The following is a 23,605-nucleotide window of genomic DNA, read 5'->3' as shown; positions in this document are numbered from 1 at the left end:
ATATACTTTCTTCAATGATCCTAAGGAGAAAAAACTCCAAAGTTCAGAAAAAAGTCTCAAACTGGCAAAAAAAAATTATTACCATCGAACCTTCGGTAATTACCGATACAACCTACAGTAATGTTATGTGATTACCACAGGAGTTTCGGTAATTACCAATAAAACCTACGGTAATTTTTCAAGCATAGACAAATTGATTATCACAGGTTGCATCGATAATTACCAAAAGCCCTACGGTAATCAAATTGGTAAAATGTGATTGCCATAGAGGTTTATTTATGGTATGGTATGTTATGTAGTTTTAGAAACATTGTAATTTTTTCAGTATTTGGTTAATAAAGGAATTAGCCTAGGAATTTTGGTTTTTTTGCTTGTACTTGACAGTCTCAAAAGTGTACAAAACATTGGGGTATTATTATTTTATTTTGTTTAAGAAGTTATAAAATTCTTGAGAATGGTTCAGATTATATTAGTAACAAAAATTAGGTATCCATCATGTTGGTGTGGGGTCATCCAACAGCGTTTTTTTTTTTTTTTCGTGGATTAATAAAGTTTTTATTGAATATTTCTAGTGCTCGATCATGAACTTTCTTTGTGTATGACATTGGAATTGGATTGCACCTTGTTATTTATTGTTTCTGGTGTTGGTTTGATCACATGTACCTAGCCATCGCATTAATTAACCATTTTTTTATATATAAATAAATTATATGTTTATTTTCCTTTCTAGGTACTTCTTTATATCTATTTATGCATAAAACAAAACAATGGGAAAGGCAAATATCAAGAGATACTTTCTAATAATTCGATGATAATATATTCATAATTATCATGATTAGATTCATCCTCAGTTTTCTTAATTATACAATAATGATAAAAATAAAAATAAAAACTTTGATTTAGAAAGCAAATGGTAAGGTCACGCTTAAAGCACCACAACCACAAAAGAAGCTGGGAGTGTCCAACTAGCTGCTTTAATACTTCACCAATCAATACAAGAGGATGATAAAACCTAAAAACCATAAATTTTTTGTACAAATTTTTCAATCACAGCCATATAACTTCCATAAGGCTTTAGGTTCCTTAACCTTTTGAGTGGATGTGGGAATATAACGTCCAAATTTATAGCATCTTCTTTGATAATGTTAGAGAGAAAAATAAATTATTCTGATAGGGGCATGAATTACGTCAACAAGGCAACCTGTCCTCGTCGGTCTCTTTTACTTCAATCATCTTTTTATTTTTATTTTTATATTTGCTGCTACAAGCAATTGCCTTTTCTATATGCCAAGGGAACTTCTCTTTTTATTCCCTCCATAGAACTTCTCTTTTTATTCCCTCCATAGAAAGTGTCTGCGTAACCATATAACATAGAAAAAGATACGCAGTAACTTTACGACCTCACACTTGTTGGAGAATTTAAGTATAAGTTGATAAAACGCTTCCAAAGATTATAAAAATCAAAAACCACCATAGGCTTCAAGACGTATCATTCTAGTACTAGCCAATACTCAGATTGAAAATCAGATAAGACATAGCATCGACATACAAAAATAGTGCTACTGATCCTCTGATTTGCAGGTCCAACCAACAAATAGTACACGGAAAAATCGACTAAGACGTGTCAACAATGATGAAATAAAATGACAATGCATAATAACCAGCATGGCAGGTGAACCATACCTATAAAAAGGTCAGCAGCACTGTTCCAAGCCCAAAGAGACTCCAACCAATTCCAGAAAACACCCACATCAATGCTGCTAAAACCTTCAAATGCACCTTTGGAAACCATAAATGTTGCTGGTGGAAATCCCATAAATCCCAAAACAAGATTACGAGATACTCTTGAAAAGTTTCTCAAACTCGGAACTCTAAGATCAAGCTTCAAGGGATGAGGCAGTAAACACATTGGGACAATAAGTAAAACCCAAATTTCTGCTGTAGCAAAGTTAATGACTAACATGAGACATAAACCAATGAAGGCAACTGAGATAGTCACTGATTTCAACATAATCAGCTGCTGGAATACCAAATTTCCATTGGGGGTTTAAGGATCTAGCCACTTGTCCTGCTGATTCGAATTATTCTCTCAAAATCTTTAGCCATTTGGAGTCAAGTACAGACCACATCTTGTCCACCTTTGCCCACAACCCTTGCCTATGTACAGCTAAATAGTTCACAATATTGATGAGGTCAAGGTTTGGCATCTACCCATTTGATGCCTCGGCATAGATGCTAAGGCTGTCCTCAGATTGTTCCTTTTTATCCACAACCTTAATGACAAGGGCTGCAGCCATAGTCCCAACACGTCAAAATTCATCGTATATCTTCCTTTCAGCAATTGGGCTCTCTTCCACTTCATGCACATTATCAATTTCAAGACATATTTCCACATCTGCTGTGCGCAATCTGGTAAATAGTGGTGTGTGATATTCTCTTAGCCATGCAGCAACTGCTGCATATTCTCCATGCTGGGAATCAGCACCCAGCCAAATAAGATCCTTGGCCAGCCAAGTGACACGGGTGAGCAAGGAAAATACCGAGTATGCAATGCCCAAAGACAAAGCCTCGCCCTGATTAATTTTCGATGAATTGTAAGGTGTTACAAGGACAATTGCTTCCTTCCCATCACCACGTGGTGCTCTTATTATTCCAACATTGGTACTGAACAACTGATATTCTGTTCAGTTTTTCCAGAATCTGGACCAGAAAAAAAAATGCAGCAGACGAAACTGAACAGCCTGAGGCCGGAACTTGTGATAGTTAACTTCGGCACCCAAGTCTGACATATACTGTGCTATCAGTCTTTACCTCTCTCTGAATCAAAAGATTTAAGAGAGAACCAAGTAAGAACACACTTGCATAGGATTTCTTTTTTTCCTAGGTTATCTACATTATTAAGTCAAGCTAAGGGAAGCAATAAAAACGCATTTGCAACAGAGAACACAAAAAATATCCCACGAAATAGGAGAGGTCCCATAGTGCAAAGTGCATATAATTTCCTGCAACTGTTTTGCTAAATGTCTTGAGAAAGTTGAATAACAACGTATTGGAATCTCTAATGCACTAAGTTACAGCAATAACACCTTTAATATACATCAGCAACACAGAGAAAGAATTAAAAAGAAACATTAAATTTGTTTAACCAAATTTCCAAAGCATGTAAAGAGAAACACAGTTTAACTCACATCAAATCCCCTAGATACATGAGCTTGGCTACGACAAGTTGATCTAGATACTTAGAAAACCAAGCTAACTTCAATCTTATTGTTCAACAATCTTAGAGGTGGGTACCCTTATATATATATATATATATATATATGCATGTCCAGTAATAATCATATAAAGATTTAGAAAATTTGCTAACATAGTATAGAGGATTATTCAGTGCTAGAGCTATAAAACTATTTTAAAGTAATTTTCTAAAAAAAGGAACTAGCATTGTTTCATACTGCAGATGCAAAATTGAAGCGGTTAAATTAGAATTCACAGAATTAAACCGAATAAGGAAGCACATACATTCCTGCACCTCGAGATTTGGAATTGAGAGCAATTACGTCCTTCACCCATTTATTTGCCTCCGATACATCCTGACTGGAGAGCATGGGATTCCCAGAACATGTTCAAGTTAACATTAAAAATAATTCGAAACAATCACCACAGTTAAGCAAACTAACTTTAACTACACTTTGATTTTTATTTTATGGTTTTTACAAGGAATTGAAATTGACCTGGCATGAGGGCATTTTCAGATATGTAAGTGTTCTTGGCAAGAACCGGAAGCAGCAAAAGAGGCAAAACTCCAGCAGTGCATCAAACAATGTTGAAAGCACCCAAAAAGGAGAAGGAAAAATCCCACATCTAATCAGAATATTTCCGGCACCGTATTAAAAATTGGATCTCAGTCGATTAAGAAAACCAACAACATACAAATAATAAAGAAGAAAGAGTACCTGAAGAGGAGGCTGTGTGAGAGAGGAGCAGGCTCTGGGTTTTTTGGGGGAAGTGTGAGGAAGGAGAAGAGAAGAGCCGACTCTAGGAAGGAGAAGATAGGAGCCGGCTCTGGGGTTTTTTGGAGAAGGGTGAGGAAGGAGAAGAGAAGAAAAGCACTTCGAAGGAAGTGAAAGAATGACAGGCAAAAAGTAAAATTTGATATCAAGGGTACTTTAAGAATATTCAAAAAGAAGAGGGCAAAACAAAAATAAATCATGAATCGGTGGCATCTATCGTTAACCCCCTTTCAAAAGGGGTAATGGACTAAATTCCCCTTATTTTCATGAACATGGATCCAATTAGATCAGAAATTAACATAAGTCTCGCTTCCCTCCATACCCTCCTCACTCACCTTCTTTTACCAAGGAGCAAATAACCTGATTTCTACTAACCTAACACGAAGATCCCTTTGTAATTTTCACAAATTTATGGAATAAAAATGAAATAATAAATAAAATTAGAGGTTACCCTAAGAAAAAACCACAACAGAATTTGTTGTTCACTAGGCAGTCGGGCTGCGGTACCACATCTAAGTCCAAATAATACCCCAATCTTCATTGGCCCAAAGGTTTGCCCAATCGCATTGTCTCCTGCTTTGACTCCACATATCTATTGACCAAGAAAGGCAGCAAAATTCACAGCACTCCAAATGGTCAAGTTTAACAAAAAAAAAAATGGTATTTTTTTTTTTAATAAGCTCCCCACAAAAAATGGTAATTATTAAACTCATTGGTCATCTATTTTGGAATTTTAGCAAATCTTCCTCTATGTTTAAAGAAATTATTAACACCACTCTCCACAATTTAATTTTATTATACTAATATCCCTTCTACATAATTTTATATATGAAATTTCAAAATTTGTATGTGAAAAAGCAAGAGATAGATGTAATTTTATGATATAAATAGACGCTGCAGAAGCATTATCAAAGATGAGGTTGGGCTTATGTTTCACTCCGAATTGGTCATTTCAAAGAAGAGCTCAGCACAAATTTGTAAAGTTGTTCATTATTTAATGAGATTAACTTGAAAAGGTGGATTTAATTTAAACTGGTAGAGTCTGAAGAATATGCTTTTGGGCATGAACCGACCTGATCGTTCGGTATTGACTGTGGGCCCTCTTATCAATTGTAAACTTTTGAAACAAATAGTTGCTTAATCCTATATTAGTTTGTGTTAAAGCTAAATCTATATTTATATATCTTTGAAAAATAAACTTATTAATTTTATATACTACTTTTCTATCCACTTTTGCTTCCAAAAAGCATTTTACGTGTAGAAATATAGAGATTAATACAATATATTACTTTGTTGCCCATTTTAGGCGTGGAAAAGAAAAATTTGTGATGACAGTTCACATCATAAGGGCATATAAAAGCTACTTTTTTTCAAAAAAGAAAAGAAAAATAGAAAATAGAGGGAAAAAAAAAAAAAAAGAGAGAGAGAGAAAAAGAAGAAGAAAAGGAAACAAAATTTGATTGGCAAAATTTTTGAGCGGTTTGGTATGAATAAGCCTATGCAGTGAATGTCGTTTCATAATCTAAAGAGGTGAAAATATGTGAACTGAATTTTTTGTTTTTATTCGGTGAAACATGCCAATTCATAATTTAAAAATATTAGTGGACTATGTTATCAATAAAATATTAAAAATGCGATGAGGATTTATTTGTCCGTATCTTCCTGACTTCATTTGTATCCAACTTTTGATACAATGTGATTATCAAAGAAAGAGAACTTTACCAACTCATTAGTAGTTTTTTCATTTTTTCTTTTTTTCAACTTGGTGGAGGTGTTTTAGTTTTATTGTTTTTTCTTGGTTAATTTTTTATTTTTATTTACTAATGTTTTGTTGTTTTTAAATGATGTGATATCTTATTCTTATGAGTAGGATTAAGCATACTATCCGACCAATCTAGTAAACCGAGAAATTGAACCAAATAGGACTGAAATCAACTTTTTGTTAGTTTATATATAATATTTATAAATTTATTTTTGGAAATACCCTGTCCCCTCTCATTCAAGTCGAAGCCCACATACAATAATGCGTCGATCTCACGCTTATTCTCGGTACTACAGTCTCTCTCTCACTCTTGGTCACCCTTTAAAAAATTAAAAAAAATTATAAAAAAAAAAAGATTGAACTGAATAATCTCATATTTGTTGAAGTTATGAATGTTTTGAAACAAAAACACATAGTCCCAAAAGTTTAAAAGAAGCTGTTATACTTTCTAAGCATAAGTGATATGGGCTAAACTTGAACATAGACTCTCCTACCTAATTACCATCATAATGCATATTAGAATTGAACAAGACTTCAACGGCAGGAACAAAGGGGCCTACCTAATTATCCATTATATATTTATATATATATATATATATATATATATATATATTTTTTTTTTTTATTTAATAAAATATTATTTTATTTTTATTTTTTAGAAATCTGTTAGAAGACTTTATGAAAAAATAGAAGTTATTTTTGCTGCTACAACTTCCATCTTTATGTGGAATTGCATTTTTCCATGAAAGAGTACAAAATAACTTATATAGAGAGGATTGATTTCATTCATTAGATAGAGAACAATTAAATTACACAATCTGCAGAAACATACAGAGAGGAAAAATATTTTTATTCTAGTATTGGGTTTGGGATTGAGTGCTCAATTTCAAACATCTAATAGTTTAATCCTGGAAGACAGTCTTCTATAGAACTTCAAGCACAAAGAAGGGAAAAAATACTATCTTTAGGACATTGCTACTAGGACTCTATCATCAACTCTTCAATACAGGTTTCCTAATTTATTTTGTTTTATCTTGCTGTACAGGTTTTTATAACTTATTTAATTTCCTGTATATCATTTTTCCTTCTCTTTCTTCCTTATTTATTGAATAGTTATCCTTTGTTTCTATATTGTTTGTGAATTTATCCAATTATCCAACAATATTCTAATTCAGTCTCTTTGTTTTTCTCATTCAAAACTACTCAATGTCTTTGTTTTTTTTTCTTATAATCTCATTAAATGTCTTTTATTAGTATGCATTGGCTATTGCAATCCAAATTTCTGATGAATAAAATCCCAATAGAAAACAATGAGAACAGTTCCTGATTGAAAACTCCTAAAATATTTGATCTCTACTGGTTATTATTATATTCTGTCCGTTGTCTAAAAAGCTAACCCACATGTTTGGCAGATAGATTTCTTTAATTTCTAAAATTTGACATGGTACAAAACCTTTGCATACCACCTAACATTATAAATTGAAAAAAAATATATATACTATGGATTTGTTAATTGTCCACTATCTGAGCTGTGTCTGTAAGTTGACTAGGGTTTGAGAATCTGTGGGTCTCTCTTTGATTTATCTTTACAAGCTGCAAAAAACTCTCTGTCTGTGATACCAAAACAGAGCTACGCAGTAATTGATCTCCATCTTCTTCAAGTCTCATTGATTTCTTAGTCTCGTTTACTTTGTTTCTAGCTACTTCGATCGTCTCGATCTTGTTTCCATTTGGTCCTTTCATTTCCTCTTGTTCCTCGTTTTGATTTTGTTTGTTTCTCTTCTTCTTTTTTTTTTTTTTTTTCTTATTATTTACTTTAACGTTGCATCATTTCTACTTCCTGAAAATATTTTGTGCACTAAAAAAACATTATAAAAAAAAAAAAAGCGTAAAAAAGAAAAGAAAAAAAAAAGGCGAAAAAACAAAAAAGAAAAGGAAAAAAAAAAAAAGGAAAAAGAAATTCAGTTACTGTTTAGTGTTTAATTGATAAGCATTTGTGTCGACTTTTACGAGAGAGATTACATATTTTGATCTGCACGTATTCTGCGAGGAGGACTTGGAAGAGCAACTCGCTTGATTTGTGACTGAAAGCCACAAAAGTAAGATCTTTGATTAATTGATTACTTATTTGATTTCCTCCTTTAATATATTTTTCTCTCTCGCGTGTCAGTTTTGTTGGTTGTTATAATTTGTCCGTTGAGTTGATTTTTCTCATTCCAGTTGTCATCTTCGTATTTGTTTTGGTTTATTTGCTCATATTTGAGTTGTCCGAAAAACGAAAAAAGAAAAAAAAAAGTTATTGTTGAAGAGTACAGAAAGTAAGCATGGAATTTTTTTCCATAATTGTTGAAAAAATTGCTGACTATACAATAGAACCGGTTGCACGGCAAGTGGGTTATGTAATATACTTGAAAAGGAATGTTGATAATCTAAATAGTGAAGTTGAGAAGTTGGTTGATGCTAAAGGAAGGGTTCAACACTCTGTTGATGAAGCATTAAGAAAATGCCACAAAATCGAAGCTGATGTTGAGAAGTGGCTGAAAAAGGTGGATGAGACGATTGCAGAGGCAAATGAATTCTTGAAAGATGAAAATCAAGTAAAGAAGAAGTGTCTTTTCGGGTTGTGTCCAAGTTTGATTTCGTCCCGTTATTGTCCAAGCAGGAAAGCAACAAAATTGGCACAAAAGGTTGTTGAAATCCAAAAAGGAGGAGCGTTTCCCAATGGTGTTTCATATACCACTCCCCCAGAGGATATATGGACAAGTGGTGTTGGGTACTACCAGGCTTTTGAATCAAGGTTATTAATTGTCACTGAAATTATGAAGGAACTCAAGGATTCTAACAACCACAGGATTGGGGTATATGGAATGCCTGGTGTTGGAAAGTCCACACTCGTCGAAGAAATTGCTATGCGAGCAGAGGAGCAGAAGTTATTTAAAGTGGCCAAAGTTGAAGTGAAACAAGATACAGATTTGAAAAGAATTCAAAAAGAAATTGCTCAGAAGTTTGGTCTGGAGCTTAATGAAAATCTCACTATAGCAGGACGAGCGCGCTTTCTAACCGACTACATTAAGAAAAACAAGAATATTCTTGTAATTCTGGATGATGTTTGGGAAATGCTCGACTTGAAAACTTTGGGACTTCCATTTGGGATCTGTAAACTTCTGTTGACTTCAAGAAAACGAGATATATTGTCCTCTGAGATTGGCACACAGAAAGAGTTCCGACTCAAAGTTTTAGACGAAGAAGAAAGTTGGAGTTTGTTTAAGAATATAGTAGCTGATGATGTTAAAGATCCTGGTATTCAAGAAACAGCAATTCAAGTATCCAAAAGATGTGCAGGATTGCCAATTTTAGTCGTGGCATTTGCAAATGTTACGGAATTGGGAGAAAAACAAATAGCAACGGAAACAAAGAAAAAACGAAGAACAAACACATAATTTATGTGGAAACGCTTGACGGGAAAAACCACGGGCAGGGAGAAGCAAATCCAATATCGAAAGATTGGTACAAAGGTGAGCCGAAATCGAGATACCCCTAAAACCCCAATGACGGCTAAAAACTAAAATATATAGTACAGAAGAAACCCTAAAGTCGAACAGGTCCATACCGCGGGGGCGCTGCCCCCGCACCCCCGTCGAGCTCAATGGTGGGCTACGACCTCCGCTTCCACCACAAAGCTCCAAATTTTTCTCCAAAATTAGTTTCACCAAATGGGTCGCACCGCGAGCTTTTTGGATCGAGTCAACAAGAATTCGGGTCACTAACTCTAACAGTAAAAGCATTGAGAGGTAAAAGCCTGCACTCATGGAAGGATGCTTTGAGACTTCAAAAAATGGGTGAAGGAAAAGAGATACAAGAAAAAGCATACTCGGGCATTGAATGGTGTTACAATCAGTTGGAAGGTGAGGAAGTGAAGTCATTGTTTTTGATCTGCGGTATGCTTGGGAAATTCCACTTCTTTGACGACTTGTTGAAATGTACAAAGGGCTTGGGTTTGAGTTTGTTTGAAGGCATCAATACAATGGAAGAAGCACGCAGTAGATTGCATTCATTGGTTGATAAACTCAAAGACTCTTGTTTGTTGCTAGACACTACTAATAAAGAAGGGCTCAAAATGCATGATCTTATTCTTGATGTTGCAAGAAAAATTGCATCTAGAAATCGGCATTTTTTATCATTAATAGATGGAGATGAATTCAAGGAATGGCAGAACAAAGAATTCCTTGAAAAGTGCACCTTGATATCTTTCATTCGGATCAATATTCCCAAGCTTCCTGAACAGTTGGAATGCCCAAACTTACAATTATTCCATTTGCATTCTGCAAAAAAATCACTGCCAATTCCAGAGAACTTTTTTAAGGAGATGAAAGAACTCAAAGTTTTAGATTTAACCAAAATCCGTATGCCATCACTTCCTCCATCTATTCATTTTTTAAAAAATCTGCAAACATTGTGTCTAGATCAGTGCGAATTGAAGAATATAGCCATGGTTGGTGAACTAAGGAGCTTGGAAATTCTTAGCTTTGTGGCATCCAAGTTTAAACTGTTACCCAATGAAATAGGTCAGTTGACTCGACTACGGGTATTGAATTTGAGTGGTTGCTCTCAACTTGAAGTGATTCATCCGAATGTCATATCAAGCTTGATAAAATTAGAAGAATTGGGGATGAATAACAACTTCATCAAGTGGGAGATTGAAGATGTCAGTAATATCAGTGAAAGAAGCAATGCTAGCCTTGCAGAGCTAGAGCACTTGTCTAACCTGACTACAGTAGACGTAAATGTTAAGGATGCTTTTCAGTTATCAATTAACTGTTTCTCTGAAAAGTTGGTAAATTTCAAGATATGTATTGGTGATGTTTGGAATTGGTCTGTAAAATATGCAACTTCAAAGACGCTGAAACTTAAGCTCTCTCAAACCAATCAATTGGACCAAGGTCTTCAAAAACTAATGAAAAAGTCTGAAAAATTGTACTTGGATGTATTGGAGGGAGTTACAGATATTGTTGATCAACTTGATGCGGATGGTTTTCCTCGACTGAAATATCTCCACGTCCAAAATAATCTTGAAATTTTACAGATTGTGAACTGCTGGAGTTCTTCTCATATTGCATTCCCTAACTTAGAGGCATTATTTCTAAGCAACCTTGTGAGTTTGGAAAGTCTATGCTCTGGCCAACTACCACGTGGGTCTTTTAAACACTTAACAACCATAGAAGTGGAAAAGTGTCCCAAATTGAAGAACCTATTTTCGTTTTCTAATGTCCTACACTTTTTGCAGCTTCAAGAAATAAAAGTGGTTGATTGCAATGACATGAAAGTGATTGTTGATAAAAAAGAAGAAAATTTTGAGGCACTAGTAAATGATCGCATTGAATCTTTTCAATTACAATCTTTGACACTACAAAGTCTACCAAATCTTACTTGTTTCGCCTCAAGTAATAATAGAAATACAGTAAGATTCGAAGAGATCATTCCGTAATGAGACCATTGATCCCATGGAACTCTTCGGTCATCAGGTATGATTTTTTATTTCAACCTGTTATGTTTCTACTTGACTGTCATTTCTCATATACACGGTCATGTAAGTGTATGGTGTAATTACATTTGTTAAATGCATAGACATGGCTCTTTATTTATTTTTTTTTAGCATAGAAAAACAATACTATAATCACCAAATTGTTTACCAAGTCTATCCAGTTATGTCAACAATAACAACTACTAATAATAATAATAATTTATTTTGAATTATAAGATATGATTCCTCTTGTAGAGGAAGTGATTTCTTTAATCAACTGTAAGTAAAGTATTTTTTACATTTTTTTACCAAACGCTAAAATTTTTTTTCTCCTTGCGAATGATTTAACAAGTTTAAAATCACTCGCAAATGGACAGTTATGTACCTAGCTTTTTTATTTTGAAGCAATTTTTTCACTGAGCTTTGATAAAATTTCAAGTTGGTTGTTTACGTTGTATATATATGATTTGTTGGAGCTTTATGAAATTCCCCGACTAGCGTTCACATAAATAATATACATTTGGCTTTACCAAAAAAAAAGTAAAAAAGATAATATATATTTGAATTAAAACTTAATTTTAAAATAGAGAAAGGCAGAGAAGAAGTTGGAAAAGAGTAACTTTTTAAAATGGTAAAAAAGAACATGTTTTTATGAACCAAAACCCCTCTCTTGTAGTTATTAGAATATTAAATGATTTATGTTTGCGATATTACATGGAATTGTCACTGTTAGCTTAAATAAACAACATAGCATCGTCAATATATATTACACACATCGAATTATTTTAATTTCTTAACATGAATTGTTTTATATACAAAAACCAGGAACAGGTTGCGTTCCCCATGCTTGTTGCGAACTTAACGAGTTTGATCGTGGATGGCTGTGGTGGTTTAAGATTCTTGTCCTCGTCTACCATGGCCATAACTTTGTGCAACTCAAAAAGCTTCGGATAAGCAGATGCCAAAATATGGTGGAGATAATATCAACAGAAGAATATAATGGCATTGAAGAAAAGATATTGGATAACATGTTTCCCAAACTAGAATCTCTGGAGCTAGATATTCTTACAAACTTGGAAACATTCTGCTCATCACCAACTTATCTCAAATTTTCATGTTTGAATTCCTTGATTATAAAGGACTGCACAAAGCTAGGGCCATTTATCCTCGACCACATGAGCAAAAGTATTAGAGATGCTGCCGTTCACTATTTGTTTGACGAAAAGGTTAGAATATATATATATATATATATATACATTATATATATTATTATAAATTTGAATGTATAAGTGGATGTTTCTCAACCAATAAAACTCGTTATATGGATGTACTTAGGTTGGTTTTCCTGGCTTGGAGAAATTGGTTATCAAAGGCCTGCATAAACTGACGACCTTATGGCACACCCAACTTGATCCAAATTCATTTTGCAGACTCACTGAAATCTTTGTTGAGGATTGCGAAAATTTAATACATGTTCTTGTGCCCCGTATACTAAAAAGATTGGGAAGTAGTGTGAAAGTTTTAAATATAAGGAATTGTGATTCATTGGAAGCGGTATTTAACGTCAAAGAAACAGATGATGCACTATTATTACCTCAGTCGGCAGTAATTTTCAGCTGTCGAAATCTTTGTGAAGTTCAAATAGTCAACTGTAGATGTCTGAAAAATGTATTCCCAGCCTCCGTGGCCAGAAATAGAAATCTTGAGAAGCTACAGAAATTGTGGATTAAGAATTGTAAGATGTTGGAGCAAATCGTTGGTGAAGAAGTGGGAGTAGAAGTAGAAGCAATCATGCCTAAGTTTGTGTTTCCAAGTGCAAAGATGGTACTCCTCATCAATCTGCCACAGCTGAACAGTTTCTATCCGGGGATGCATACGTCCAAGTGGCCGTCAGTCATTGAATTAGTGCTATTTAACTGTGACAAACTAGAGATGCTGGCCGCGGAATCTTCATGTTATCAGCGACAACATCATCAGTTGGGTATGCCAACCTATAATCAGGTATTCTTTTTATACGAAAAGGTAAATACAAAAGAAAACCCTTTTACTCTCACTCCTAAACCTAATTCCTTCTCTCTCTTTTTTTTGTTTCTTTTTTTGGTCGTTGATTCTTTTCAAATTAAAAATTATTTCATTTGGTAATTAACGTGATCAAAACATATGCATTATATAGTTAACTAAGGAATTACATGATCAGACCTAGCTAAATAAATAAATAAATGACTAAATAAAAAAAAAAAAAAAGAGAAGGCTCATTATAATTAACTCAAATAATTAAAAATAAAGATTGTCTAAAACTTTAAGGAGAATAATTACATGTGGTAATTAAGCTTACTTTTTAACTTTGGTCAAAAAGCTTATCTTTAACATGTCGGTAATATATATGACAGGATTCGTTCTCCAATTTGGAAATCTTAGGGTTGGACATAAAGGAGACATTGTATGGTTCACTCCCAGTAGTAGACTTCTTCAAAATAAAGCAACTCTTCATTCGCTGCCAACGCATTACATCAGCAGTTCCTCCATCTGTTTTATTTCGGAAATGTCACAATCTTGAAACACTTGGTATGTTCTATGGAAATTTTGAAGAAATATTTATCCACGAAGGATCTTTGGGTGGGGAAGAACATCTAGGTTGGACTCTGACACGCTTAAAATATCTCGACATTACTGGAATGAACAAGCTGAAGCATGTAGGGAAAGACAAGTCCCATCTTGCAGCACCAGTTTTCCCTAATTTGGAAACTCTAACAGTGGATGACTGCCCAAGACTAAAGAATATAGTTTCACCTGCTATATCCTTCCATAATATTGTGGAATTGCAAGTAACCAACTGTGATGGAATGAAGCATTTGATCACATATTCAGTGGCTAAAAGCTTGATCAATCTTGAAAAAATGACAGTCGAAAACTGTCGAAGAATGATAGAAATTGTTGCAAGTGATGACGACCAAGGGGATATTATTGACGGAGAAAACGAAATTACTTTCAGTCGGTTGGAATATATGGAACTTTCTGACCTACCAAATCTGAAAGGCTTTTGCTCCAGGAATTATCATGTCAGATTCCCATTCTTTATGACTATATCTGTGTCCCGCTGCATACAGATGAAGATTTCTTTTGATGGAGTACTCCTAGATGATTCAAAACGAGAAAGAGTTCAAATAATAGAAGAAGATGATGATGATGATGACAACAACGATGGTGATGATTATGATGATGATGATGATGATGACAACAACGATGGTGATGATTATGATGATGATGATGATGATAGCCGTCATGGTGGTGGTGGTGATGATCAGAACAATGACAATGAAGATGATGATGATAACAGTATGTAAGGAATTTAAGTATTTTGTTTTTTCAAAACAGTTTTTGCTCTCAGCTCTTTTATTATTATTATTAAGGTTTTTCATATTTCCTGATAATGTTTTTTTTTTTTTTTTTCTAATTTACTGATGACATGTTCAGTATATAATGTATGATGAATGAGAAGAAATAAAGATGTGGCAGTGCTCAAGCATACAAGACCATAAAATGAGATGAGGGTAAGCACACCATACGTCCATATTTGGTCAATTTCGAAATTTTTCAATAAGACTCTGGTTATGTGGTTTACGAGTCATTTGGCCACGATGAAACCCTTCCGACTTATGAAATATATTTTATTTTTGTTTTTTTGTTTTTGTGAAGGTGGGGTTTCAAATTTCTGAGTTGTTGCATGAAAAACATTGGATATACTTTGCCACAAGGCTATATCCGAACTGTGAAGTTGGAAGAGGTGATCAACTGGTCAAAACAAGGTCGATGCATGGTTGAGCTCCCCTTTTCATGAGTCTTATTACTTTGTTAATTACTCATTAATGCATTAAGCTATTTTCATTCTTCAACATATTTGAGCACCGAATTTGTACGTGCATTGACTATTTTTTGTTAATTGTTGTTTTGCCCAACTTATGTTGACTATTTACCTTTGTCTTTTAATGACAAGTTCGTACTCCTACCATTATAGTTAAATATTACATTTGATAGCATTCAAGCATATATTATATAGATCCCTAACATGATTTACCCAAATATAACATGATCCAATAACCGAGTGAGTGGGCATAATGACAAGCAAAGGCAAACGACGCCGTCAACAAAAGGTGCATTAATTGAGTGAAAAATATAATTCGAATACGAAACCCTGTCAACAAATAACATTTACAATGTGGTACATGAAGAACCATCAGCCCCAATTAAAACCAGCAAAATAGTTACATTTGCCAATGAGATGAAGTAAGCCTCCATGAAAAGCATGATTAGCTTCACCATTATGGTTCAACTCTGATTTTGTTTTATATAAGGTACCATTCTTCTCTTCTTGATTTCAATTCCTCGCATACTCTAGTACCATAACATCTCCAAAGATTTCTACATACAACAAGATATTGAGATTTACAGAATTGGATAAGCAACTGGAGATTCAATATTGTCTTCTCTTTTATACAACAACAACTAACCTATTCTCGCTTATCCTCCTCCAGATCTTCACCAAGTCCAATGTGTGAATCTCCTTTAGCTGCCATGCCACTCAAATTAGTAGCACTGCTGCTTGTTAATGCAATGCCCTCCTCATCTAGTTCATCCCCTGCCTCCTCTGAGTATGCATATCTACATATTCCACACCAATAAATAAACGTTATGCAAAGTCAATGTAAGAAACCAAAAAGTTTACATTTATCAGATGAATTATCAGTTTCCATCAACAAACGGAAATTGTTTTAAGCAGCAGCTCCTATTCCATACATCAGGGGGGAAAAAAATAATAATAATAACAATTAAAAAATAAAAAATAAATAAAAATAAATAAAAATAAAAAATAAAAAGAGGAAAGAGGAAACAAGAAAGAAAGAAATACATAACTATACTTTTGTAATAAACATAAGCAAGTGCACAAAGAAACAAAGGCAATTTCAAAATAAATACCAAGCAGGCACCAAGAAACAGTAAAAGTGCAATGTCAGAGTAAATACCTAGTTGGGTTACGTGAAGGAGCCCAAAGGACGCAAATCACTACCAGTAGAGAGTATGCAAGCAAAGTCCAGAAAGCTGGAATGATCCAGGCAATTTTCCACAGCTCACTCAACGGATCAGTAGCATTGAAGTACAGCTAAGCATTAAAAAGCGAGTCAGAGGAGACTTAGTTATCAGGTTTGCACCAAAATAACTATACAAACTGGTATGACTCACAACCATTTGACCAAATTTCATCCATGATTGCAACCCATGAAATTATTAATCCCTATAAATATTTTGTGAAGCAATACCTCAAAGCCAATCCAAGCTATCGAGAGTAGCACAGAAACTGCAAGTGAATTGGTAAATTTTCGGTACAGCTCCAACTTAGCCATGTTTCTCCTCATCTGCATATAAAATAAACAAAAGCCACATTGAGTTTCGAACATTTCAAAGACAGCAGCAATAATTAAGTTGCCCTAGAAAATCATAAATCTCACATCTAGTGCCAAACGCATACATGATACATCCATCCTAAAACAAACATATCAGAGACACAAAAACATGAACTTCATCAAATTACAATTGTTGGACAGATAAACTACAATAAGCTTTTCCAAACCCCCCCCCCCCCCCCCCCCCCAAAAAAAAAAAAAAAAAAAAAAAAAAAAAAAAAAAACAAAGCCACCAACACCAACAACAAGAAGAAGCTATACAAAATATATTAAAACTAAACCAAACCAAGATTAAGAAGCTATAAAAGCAAGAAAAATGTAGAGGATAAATCTGGAAAACTACCTGAAGCTTCTCTAGAGTTTTTGATAAAGATGAGAAAATCCATAAAATAAACCAGGCATCTAAGAAGGCAACAGGCAGGACCAAAAATATCTTTGTTTTTCCTGAGAAGTCATTTATGTTCCCTAAATGCTCAACAAGCTCAAGTGCCTCTGATGCCACAAAGTATATTAATCCAAGAAGAAGTACTTTCGAGGTTATACCACCAAGCGTAGGCTTCACCACACCAAAGCCCATGGAAACCACCAAAAGCAGAAGGCGAGAAAGTGTCTTCTTAACAGAGCTAAAAGTTACCGCCCACAATGTAATGCCCATTGGTCTAGTTCCAGTTGAGTTAAAATTGACATATTCGAAGTACCAAACAGCCATTTCACACATTCCAAGGGCAATTACTGCAGTAATATGGTAGTGTAACTGTATAATATCCTTCCAAAACTGAACAAACCTTAGAAACCAGATTAGGCCGAGTAGCAGATAGGCTAAAGACATAAAGCCATAGAATGTCATTAAAGGAGCCATCTTTCCAGGCAAATAACCATCTGGGTTCCTCCATACAGTCCTACCTCTGATTACGGTTCCCTGCAGTTCTGGTTCACAGAACATAAAATAAAGGTAATACATTCCGGTACTATCAATATCAACTGTCAGAGGAGACATTTTAACCTCTTCATGCTTCCCCTGAAAGAACGTTTTGATGCGCTTTGGCCACTCGGGGTTGTCAGGGTTTTTATGGATAATAACCTCTCCTAAGGTGCAGGCTCCAGAGTTGGAAAGACTTTCATTGCAGCATATCATTTCAGATTTCAGATAAGAACCTCCAATTCTTTCCCTGTCTTTGACCTCAAATATTATAGCTTCCACCAAACCAGTATTCTGCTGCATTTCGTGTTGCTTACTTGCTGACTCTTTCGTCCTCACAAAAGACACAGTTTCAAACCTGAAATTCCATCAGTGAGATCCACCTCCTCTATCAACTCTAATCTAAACATGAAACAAAGCATTGAGCCAGAAGCTTCTATCAATTTCAGAACTAACAAATTCTACAATTTAACTAGCAGTTTGGCTTACAAAACTCTTAAAACAACTAAGTGCGTGTTCTCTCGCTTGCATTTTGTAAATAGATAAAAACCACTTTAATTACAAAATCACTAACTAGTTTACAACATATTATCCCAAAAAAAAAAAAAAAAAAATCTCAGAACCCAAGATAAAATCCCCATTATACCGTTTAGACTCTAGGGTTTGTGCTAACCAATAAATTGGTGACAGAATCTAGTTCAAAAATCAAGGAGAAAAATTTTCCCCACAAACCGACTAAAAAATATTAACCCAAAAAAAAAAAAAAAACCAACAAAGAGAGTATTTGATTTAACTTATGTAAGAAAAATTGAAGCTTTAGAAGTCGAACCAAAAAAGGTAAATAACCTGATGAAGGACTTGCCCTTAAGGGGCTTGTCTTTGGACAAGTCATTGTTGGAATCGTGGACCTTAGAAGCGTAAAGGCCTTCACTTCCGCCATGGAAGAAGAAAGCATTTGACTGAGGACTGAAACTTTCTCTTCTGTAATCGTGAATGGAAGCTTTACACTGTTGGATGAAAAAGTTGCTTACGCTTATAATCAACAGCAGCCGTACGATTATCCCAGTTCTTCTCCCTTCCATTTCTCAACCCTTTTCTTTCTCTTTCTTTCTCCTCCGACCCTCTCTCTTTCTCTCTCAACGGATGCTAACTAAAGCCGCAGACACCCAACTGACAACGACCCGACAGCCTCAACTGCCTTTGTTGTCGTTTCAACGCCGACGTCGTCGTTTGGGTCTTCGAATTCTTCTCGGTTGCTTCTTTTTCGGGTCGTGTCGACTTCCGGACAAAAGGTGGTGTCTAGATGGGCTTTAGGATTGGATATCCTTAGAATGGGCTTGCTAGATCAAATTACATAATGGGCTTAACAAATATTGGGTATAAACTAATAAGTATTGGGCTGAATTTCTATTAGGTTGGAGTTCTAAAAAAGTGCTAACAACGAAATGAATGGACCATAATTTTTCGATTCTAAAACTTAAAAAAGTTGTTCAGTTATCTGTTTAAAGATTAAAGTTTGTTTCTTTAAAATAATAAATTTTATTTTATAAAAATCAGAAAATTATTCTTTAATACTATTATATTTGACCAATAAGCAGTGTTAGTAATCTGAGTGGGAATGCAATGCATGGCATCCTTTGGATCCTCTGGCCTAGTGATTAGATTTGAAGCATTAATTGGACTAACTTAATATTGCTAAAATGCCAAAAACTCATTTCTTAACATAAACTATAAAACATTCTACAGCTTTTCGGTTAAGTGGGAATGTGAGATTCTGCTTTTGTTTTTAGCCTTACATTTTGTTTTATTTTATTTTTTTGTTTTCCAAGAAACATTAATGTTGAAGATGACCCTTCTTTTTCCCTTGCTTTAAAAAATTAAAAAGAAATAAGAAAAAAGATGTCGTAGTCCACAACCACTAACGTATCTTTCACACAAATATATAAACAATAAGAAGATGAGTAGTGTTTCGTTAATTTATTTATGCATATATAAATAAATTAGTATTTAACTCGAAAATCAAACCCCACAAATATCTTTAATGTCCATCATGCATTGTTCCACAACTGAGCCAGAGCCTCCTTACCTAAACTCCACTACTCTTTATTATATATGATCATATATATGTATATATATATATATATATATTTATACAAGAAATTTCCCTTAAATTGGTCCATCACCTTTCTCGGCTCTTCTATATAATTAGCTATCCTATTCATATATCTATTGCATTTTTCAACTACTGAATCTGAATTTTACACGGTTTCTCCTATTCAAATTGAGAATGCCAAGAAAAAAAAAATCTATTCCTATAAAATAGAAAAAATAGGTTTGCCAAATTAATCACTATTTGAAATAGCTTCTAAACATTGCATTGCGTTAAGTGGAAGATGGGAGTTTTGGTTGGTTATCTAGACACAATTTTAGTGCCATTTAGCCTCTTGCTTACTGTGGGTTACCATGCATATTTATGGTATACCTTCAAGACCAAGCCCTCTCGTACCACCATCAATGTTGGAATAGAGTCCCATAGAAGAACATGGTTTTCAGACATAAAGAAGGTAAGTTTATATACATACAAAATTCATACGTTGGCATCTAACTAACGTTCGATTACATTTCGTAGATTATATTGTCAGAATTATATATAACAGAATGGTAGACGTACGGTACATAATTATACACATATATGTGAACATATATATATATCTATATATATTATTATATAAGTTTGCTAAAACATAATAATTATGGGGCTTTCATCAATTCCAGCTAGGAGACGGTAAGAAGGGCATGTTGGCAGTCCAAAGCTTGAGGAACTCCCAAATGGTGATAATCTTAACAGCTTCAATTGCAATCATTTTCAACATCTCATTGGCAGCTCTGACAAACAACGCCTACAACGCAAGCCATGTCTTTAACTTGGAGCTTTTCGGTTCCATCTCAGGAGCCACCTTTGCTCTCAAGTTTGGCTCTGCCTCAGTCCTCTTGTTGTCCAGCTTCATGTGCAGTTCCATGGCCGTTGCATATCTTATCGATGCCGTTTTTCTAATCAATGCTTCTGTTGAGTTCACATATGCTGGGCATACAAAGAAAGTGCTTGAAACAGGAAACACTTTGGCTCTTATTGGGAATCGGCTGCTCTGCATAGCCTTCCCAATGGTCCTGTGGATGTTTGGTCCAGTCCCTGTGGCTGTGTCTTCTGTGGCCTTGGTTTGGTGGTTTTATGAGCTTGATTTTGCAGCCAAAATCACTGATTTCCAAAAGAAAAGACCCATTTGAAAGCAATATTATATATTAATTCTAAATTTATAACTATGTAAAACTTATAGAAAAGGAAAATTATCAAGTGGGGGTGAGCCATAAAAAATTGCACATTATTTTGCTCTCTGCTAGATGTAAGTGGCTAATTAAACTGATCGTATAGGCTAAATTTACAGAGGGTGGAATATTAAAAATCTTTGCGTTGCACAACTGAATTCTGTTAGAATAAGGCATAAGAGGGGAATATAAGAGGCGTAGTTGCAATTTGCATGACTGCATTCTGTTAGAATAAGGCATAAGAGGGGAATATAAGAGGCGTAGTTGCAATTTGCATAACTGAATTCTGTTAGAATAAGGCATGAGAGGGGAATATTGGAGGCTTAGTTGCAAATTATACGTGTTATTTTCTTAATTGACTTGTAAACAAAGAATATATACGTGCACATCAACAGAGGAAAAGCAATGAAAACCATGTTGGAAATTTGAACTTCAATTGGAAACTGGGCTTTGTGGACTGGAAGTTCATAGTTTAGGCCCATTTATTTACATTTGCTTAGTCGGGCTGGTAGAGTAGTGGACCTAATACAGATACTGGGCTCTTGGGCATTACAAGACATCCATTCTTCACTCGGGGTCAAGTTATAATTTCCCCACCTTTATTTTCCAAAATAAAAGAAAAAAAAAACAAAAAAACAAAAAAACCCTACCTTTTTTAGGTAAATATATATATATATATATATTCCCTACCTTTTTTTTGGGAAAAAAAATCAAAAATTGAAAAGAAAGAAAAGAATAATAGGTTTTGTAACGCAAAGTCCAATTCGTGTGACCTATCCAAATATATGATAGTTGCTTATGTTGATTTAAAGTGATGGTGGACTATGCTTTATATTTATGATATGGCATTATGCAAACAAACAAAGTGAAATAGCACTGTAATAGAAAAAGCATTATATACCCAAAAAAAAAAAAAAAAAAAAAAGGGCAAAAGCATTAGTGGATATGTCACTCAATCCAACCATCTTCAACTTTTGCCGATAAAGCAAAGCCCCACACCATCAATAATGTCCAGTTTTTTTTTCCAAAAAATAAAAATAAAAATAAAAAAGCATCACTAATGTCCATTATTAATACTCCACAAACCAGAAAAACCAATTACGTACAAAGAATGAAAAATAAAAAAGCGCATATATTGCATTTCTTGGTGTAAAATCCACTACCTCATGATGTTATATATAATGTCCTTTTAGGAAGTAACACCGAATTAGGCAGCTTCCTCTCTTCCATGTTATAAATCTCTCACCGTGTCCACCGAACACCCTAATTATTACTCTTTTTCTTCTGAATTAAAAATATGGGTTTGATTGTTTATTTGGATACCATATTAGTTCCTTTGAGCCTTTTCCTCACAGTTGGTTACCATACCTATCTATGGCATAATTTCAAGAACAAACCTTCAAACACCACCATAGGGATCGACACTCTAAGGAGGAAAACATGGTTTCTCGATATAAAAGGGGTAAGTAGCGGACATATTGGATTTTCGAACAAGATTCAACAAAAATCTGCCGTAACCTCATTACACAATCTAAGTTAAATTTATCTCCTAATATTAATGTCATATAGCTTTTTTTTTTAATTATTTTTTTGTGTAGGGTGATGATAAGAAAGGTATGTTGGCTGTGCAAAGCTTACGAAACACTCTCATGGGGACAACACTTACAGCCACCATAGCAATTCTTATTGTATTGGCATTGGCGGCTCTTGTAAACAATGCATTCAACGCAGCCCATCTCATCCTCAACAATGCATTTTTTGGTTCTCAATCTACAAAAATCTTTGCTCTGAAGTTCGGATCTGCAGCACTATTTCTATCTATAAGCTTCTTTTGTGGTTCTTTGGCTATGGGATTCTTGATCGATGCAAATTTCTTGATAAATTCTTGTGGGGAATTCTCATCATTACCTGAATATACACAAACTGTGTTTGAGAAGGGATTCATCTTAGCTCTCATTAGCAATAGGATGCTCTGCATCACCTTTCCATTGCTGCTATGGATGCTTGGTCCAATTCCTGTTTGGTTATCCTCTCTCGCACTTGTTTGGGGTCTTTACCAGATTGATTTTGCTGGAAAATTCACAAAATGTAATAAGCAAAGTCTTAGTTGAAGAGATTATGATTAGAAAAAAAAGAAAAAGTGCAGGGCATCTTGGCCGGCTGAAATAAGAAAGTAAAAAAGTTAATCCATTAGGCCCTAAGGACTATTTATAAATGTTTGTGTGTAATTTTTTTTTCCTTTTATTTGGTAACTTTTAAAGGTAATTAGTGTAATTTTAATATGTATAATAGTAATATTGTAAAAAGTTATATTCATCCAGATTCTTTCACTTTTGAAAATATAACTTGGACATAAAAATGGTGCAGGCATTTTTAATTACATTCAAAGAAGAGTGAAAAAAAAAATGTTTTAAGAGAATGGAAAAGGTAAACATATAGAAGATATGATAAAAGAAAAAAGAATTGTCTCTTCGTATGCAAGAAAAGAAATTAAAAAAAATAAAAAGAAAACAAATCAAAAATAAATAAGAAAAGAATATCAATGGTTGATTTCAAACAGGTCCATGTGTTGCCTAATCTGTGTGCCTGAGGTAAAAAGGCAGAGAAGGT

General features: G+C 34.3%; 5 protein-coding genes and 1 pseudogene across 6 annotated transcripts; 4 read left to right on the top strand and 2 right to left on the bottom strand.

Annotated features, from left to right (window-relative positions):
• Positions 1-1,426: 1,426 nt before the first annotated feature.
• Positions 1,427-3,605, bottom strand: LOC107430935 (uncharacterized; annotated as a pseudogene).
• A 5,738-nt stretch (positions 3,606-9,343) lies between these two features.
• Positions 9,344-12,247, top strand: LOC132804165 (probable disease resistance protein At4g27220). Its single transcript, XM_060818245.1, has 2 exons — positions 9,344-11,294; positions 12,119-12,247. Exon 1 carries the CDS (start codon positions 9,419-9,421, stop codon positions 11,255-11,257), a length of 1,839 nt encoding a protein of 612 aa, XP_060674228.1. The 5' UTR covers positions 9,344-9,418; the 3' UTR covers positions 11,258-11,294; positions 12,119-12,247.
• LOC132799284 (uncharacterized) lies at positions 12,125-15,266 on the top strand. Of its 2 annotated transcripts, none has more exons than XM_060818242.1 (5): positions 12,125-12,519; positions 12,629-13,315; positions 13,684-14,629; positions 14,768-14,844; positions 14,990-15,266. In XM_060818242.1, the coding sequence occupies exons 1-4, from the start codon at positions 12,262-12,264 to the stop codon at positions 14,779-14,781; spliced, it is 1,905 nt and encodes a 634-aa protein (XP_060674225.1). In that variant the 5' UTR covers positions 12,125-12,261; the 3' UTR covers positions 14,782-14,844; positions 14,990-15,266. The 2 variants fall into 2 exon arrangements, with proteins under 2 accessions (XP_060674225.1, XP_060674226.1); XM_060818243.1 differs by having other exon boundaries at positions 13,684-14,633.
• A 168-nt stretch (positions 15,267-15,434) lies between these two features.
• Positions 15,435-18,898, bottom strand: LOC107430929 (uncharacterized). Its single transcript, XM_060818246.1, has 6 exons — positions 18,518-18,898; positions 17,096-18,029; positions 16,609-16,704; positions 16,315-16,451; positions 15,802-15,952; positions 15,435-15,712 (listed from the first exon to the last, which is right to left on the bottom strand). Exons 1-5 carry the CDS (start codon positions 18,751-18,753, stop codon positions 15,802-15,804), a joined length of 1,554 nt encoding a protein of 517 aa, XP_060674229.1. The 5' UTR covers positions 18,754-18,898; the 3' UTR covers positions 15,435-15,712.
• Positions 18,899-19,922: 1,024 nt separating this feature from the next.
• LOC132804309 (uncharacterized) lies at positions 19,923-21,023 on the top strand. Its single transcript, XM_060818520.1, has 2 exons — positions 19,923-20,235; positions 20,447-21,023. Exons 1-2 carry the CDS (start codon positions 20,065-20,067, stop codon positions 20,954-20,956), a joined length of 681 nt encoding a protein of 226 aa, XP_060674503.1. The 5' UTR covers positions 19,923-20,064; the 3' UTR covers positions 20,957-21,023.
• A 1,131-nt stretch (positions 21,024-22,154) lies between these two features.
• Positions 22,155-23,311, top strand: LOC132804092 (uncharacterized). Its single transcript, XM_060818022.1, has 2 exons — positions 22,155-22,457; positions 22,594-23,311. The coding sequence occupies exons 1-2, from the start codon at positions 22,293-22,295 to the stop codon at positions 23,104-23,106; spliced, it is 678 nt and encodes a 225-aa protein (XP_060674005.1). The 5' UTR covers positions 22,155-22,292; the 3' UTR covers positions 23,107-23,311.
• The last annotated feature ends 294 nt before the right edge of the window (positions 23,312-23,605 follow it).

Source organism: Ziziphus jujuba, chromosome 6 (assembly GCF_031755915.1).
Source record: "Ziziphus jujuba cultivar Dongzao chromosome 6, ASM3175591v1".
Taxonomy (NCBI): Eukaryota; Viridiplantae; Streptophyta; class Magnoliopsida; order Rosales; family Rhamnaceae; genus Ziziphus; species Ziziphus jujuba.
Note: the sequence above shows the minus strand (reverse complement) of the source record. Positions and strands in the feature narration are given on the sequence as shown.

Bases quoted from the DNA above. Each gene is read 5' to 3' on its own strand.
- LOC132799284 (XM_060818242.1), top strand. From the start codon at position 12,262: ATGGTGGAGATAATATCAACAGAAGAATATAATGGCATTGAAGAAAAG. The intron at 12,520-12,628 runs GTTAGAATATAT...GGATGTACTTAG, and splicing joins ACTATTTGTTTGACGAAAAG to GTTGGTTTTCCTGGCTTGGA. The intron at 13,316-13,683 runs GTAAATACAAAA...TATATATGACAG, and splicing joins TATTCTTTTTATACGAAAAG to GATTCGTTCTCCAATTTGGA.
- LOC132804309 (XM_060818520.1), top strand. From the start codon at position 20,065: ATGGGAGTTTTGGTTGGTTATCTAGACACAATTTTAGTGCCATTTAGC. The intron at 20,236-20,446 runs GTAAGTTTATAT...CATCAATTCCAG, and splicing joins GGTTTTCAGACATAAAGAAG to CTAGGAGACGGTAAGAAGGG.
- LOC132804092 (XM_060818022.1), top strand. From the start codon at position 22,293: ATGGGTTTGATTGTTTATTTGGATACCATATTAGTTCCTTTGAGCCTT. The intron at 22,458-22,593 runs GTAAGTAGCGGA...TTTTTTGTGTAG, and splicing joins GGTTTCTCGATATAAAAGGG to GGTGATGATAAGAAAGGTAT.
- LOC132804165 (XM_060818245.1), top strand. From the start codon at position 9,419: ATGGTGGGCTACGACCTCCGCTTCCACCACAAAGCTCCAAATTTTTCT.
- LOC107430929 (XM_060818246.1), bottom strand. From the start codon at position 18,753: ATGGAAGGGAGAAGAACTGGGATAATCGTACGGCTGCTGTTGATTATA. The intron at 16,452-16,608 runs GTATTGCTTCAC...TTTAATGCTTAG, and splicing joins TAGCTTGGATTGGCTTTGAG to CTGTACTTCAATGCTACTGA. The intron at 15,953-16,314 runs GTATTTACTCTG...TGGAATATGTAG, and splicing joins CCTTCACGTAACCCAACTAG to ATATGCATACTCAGAGGAGG.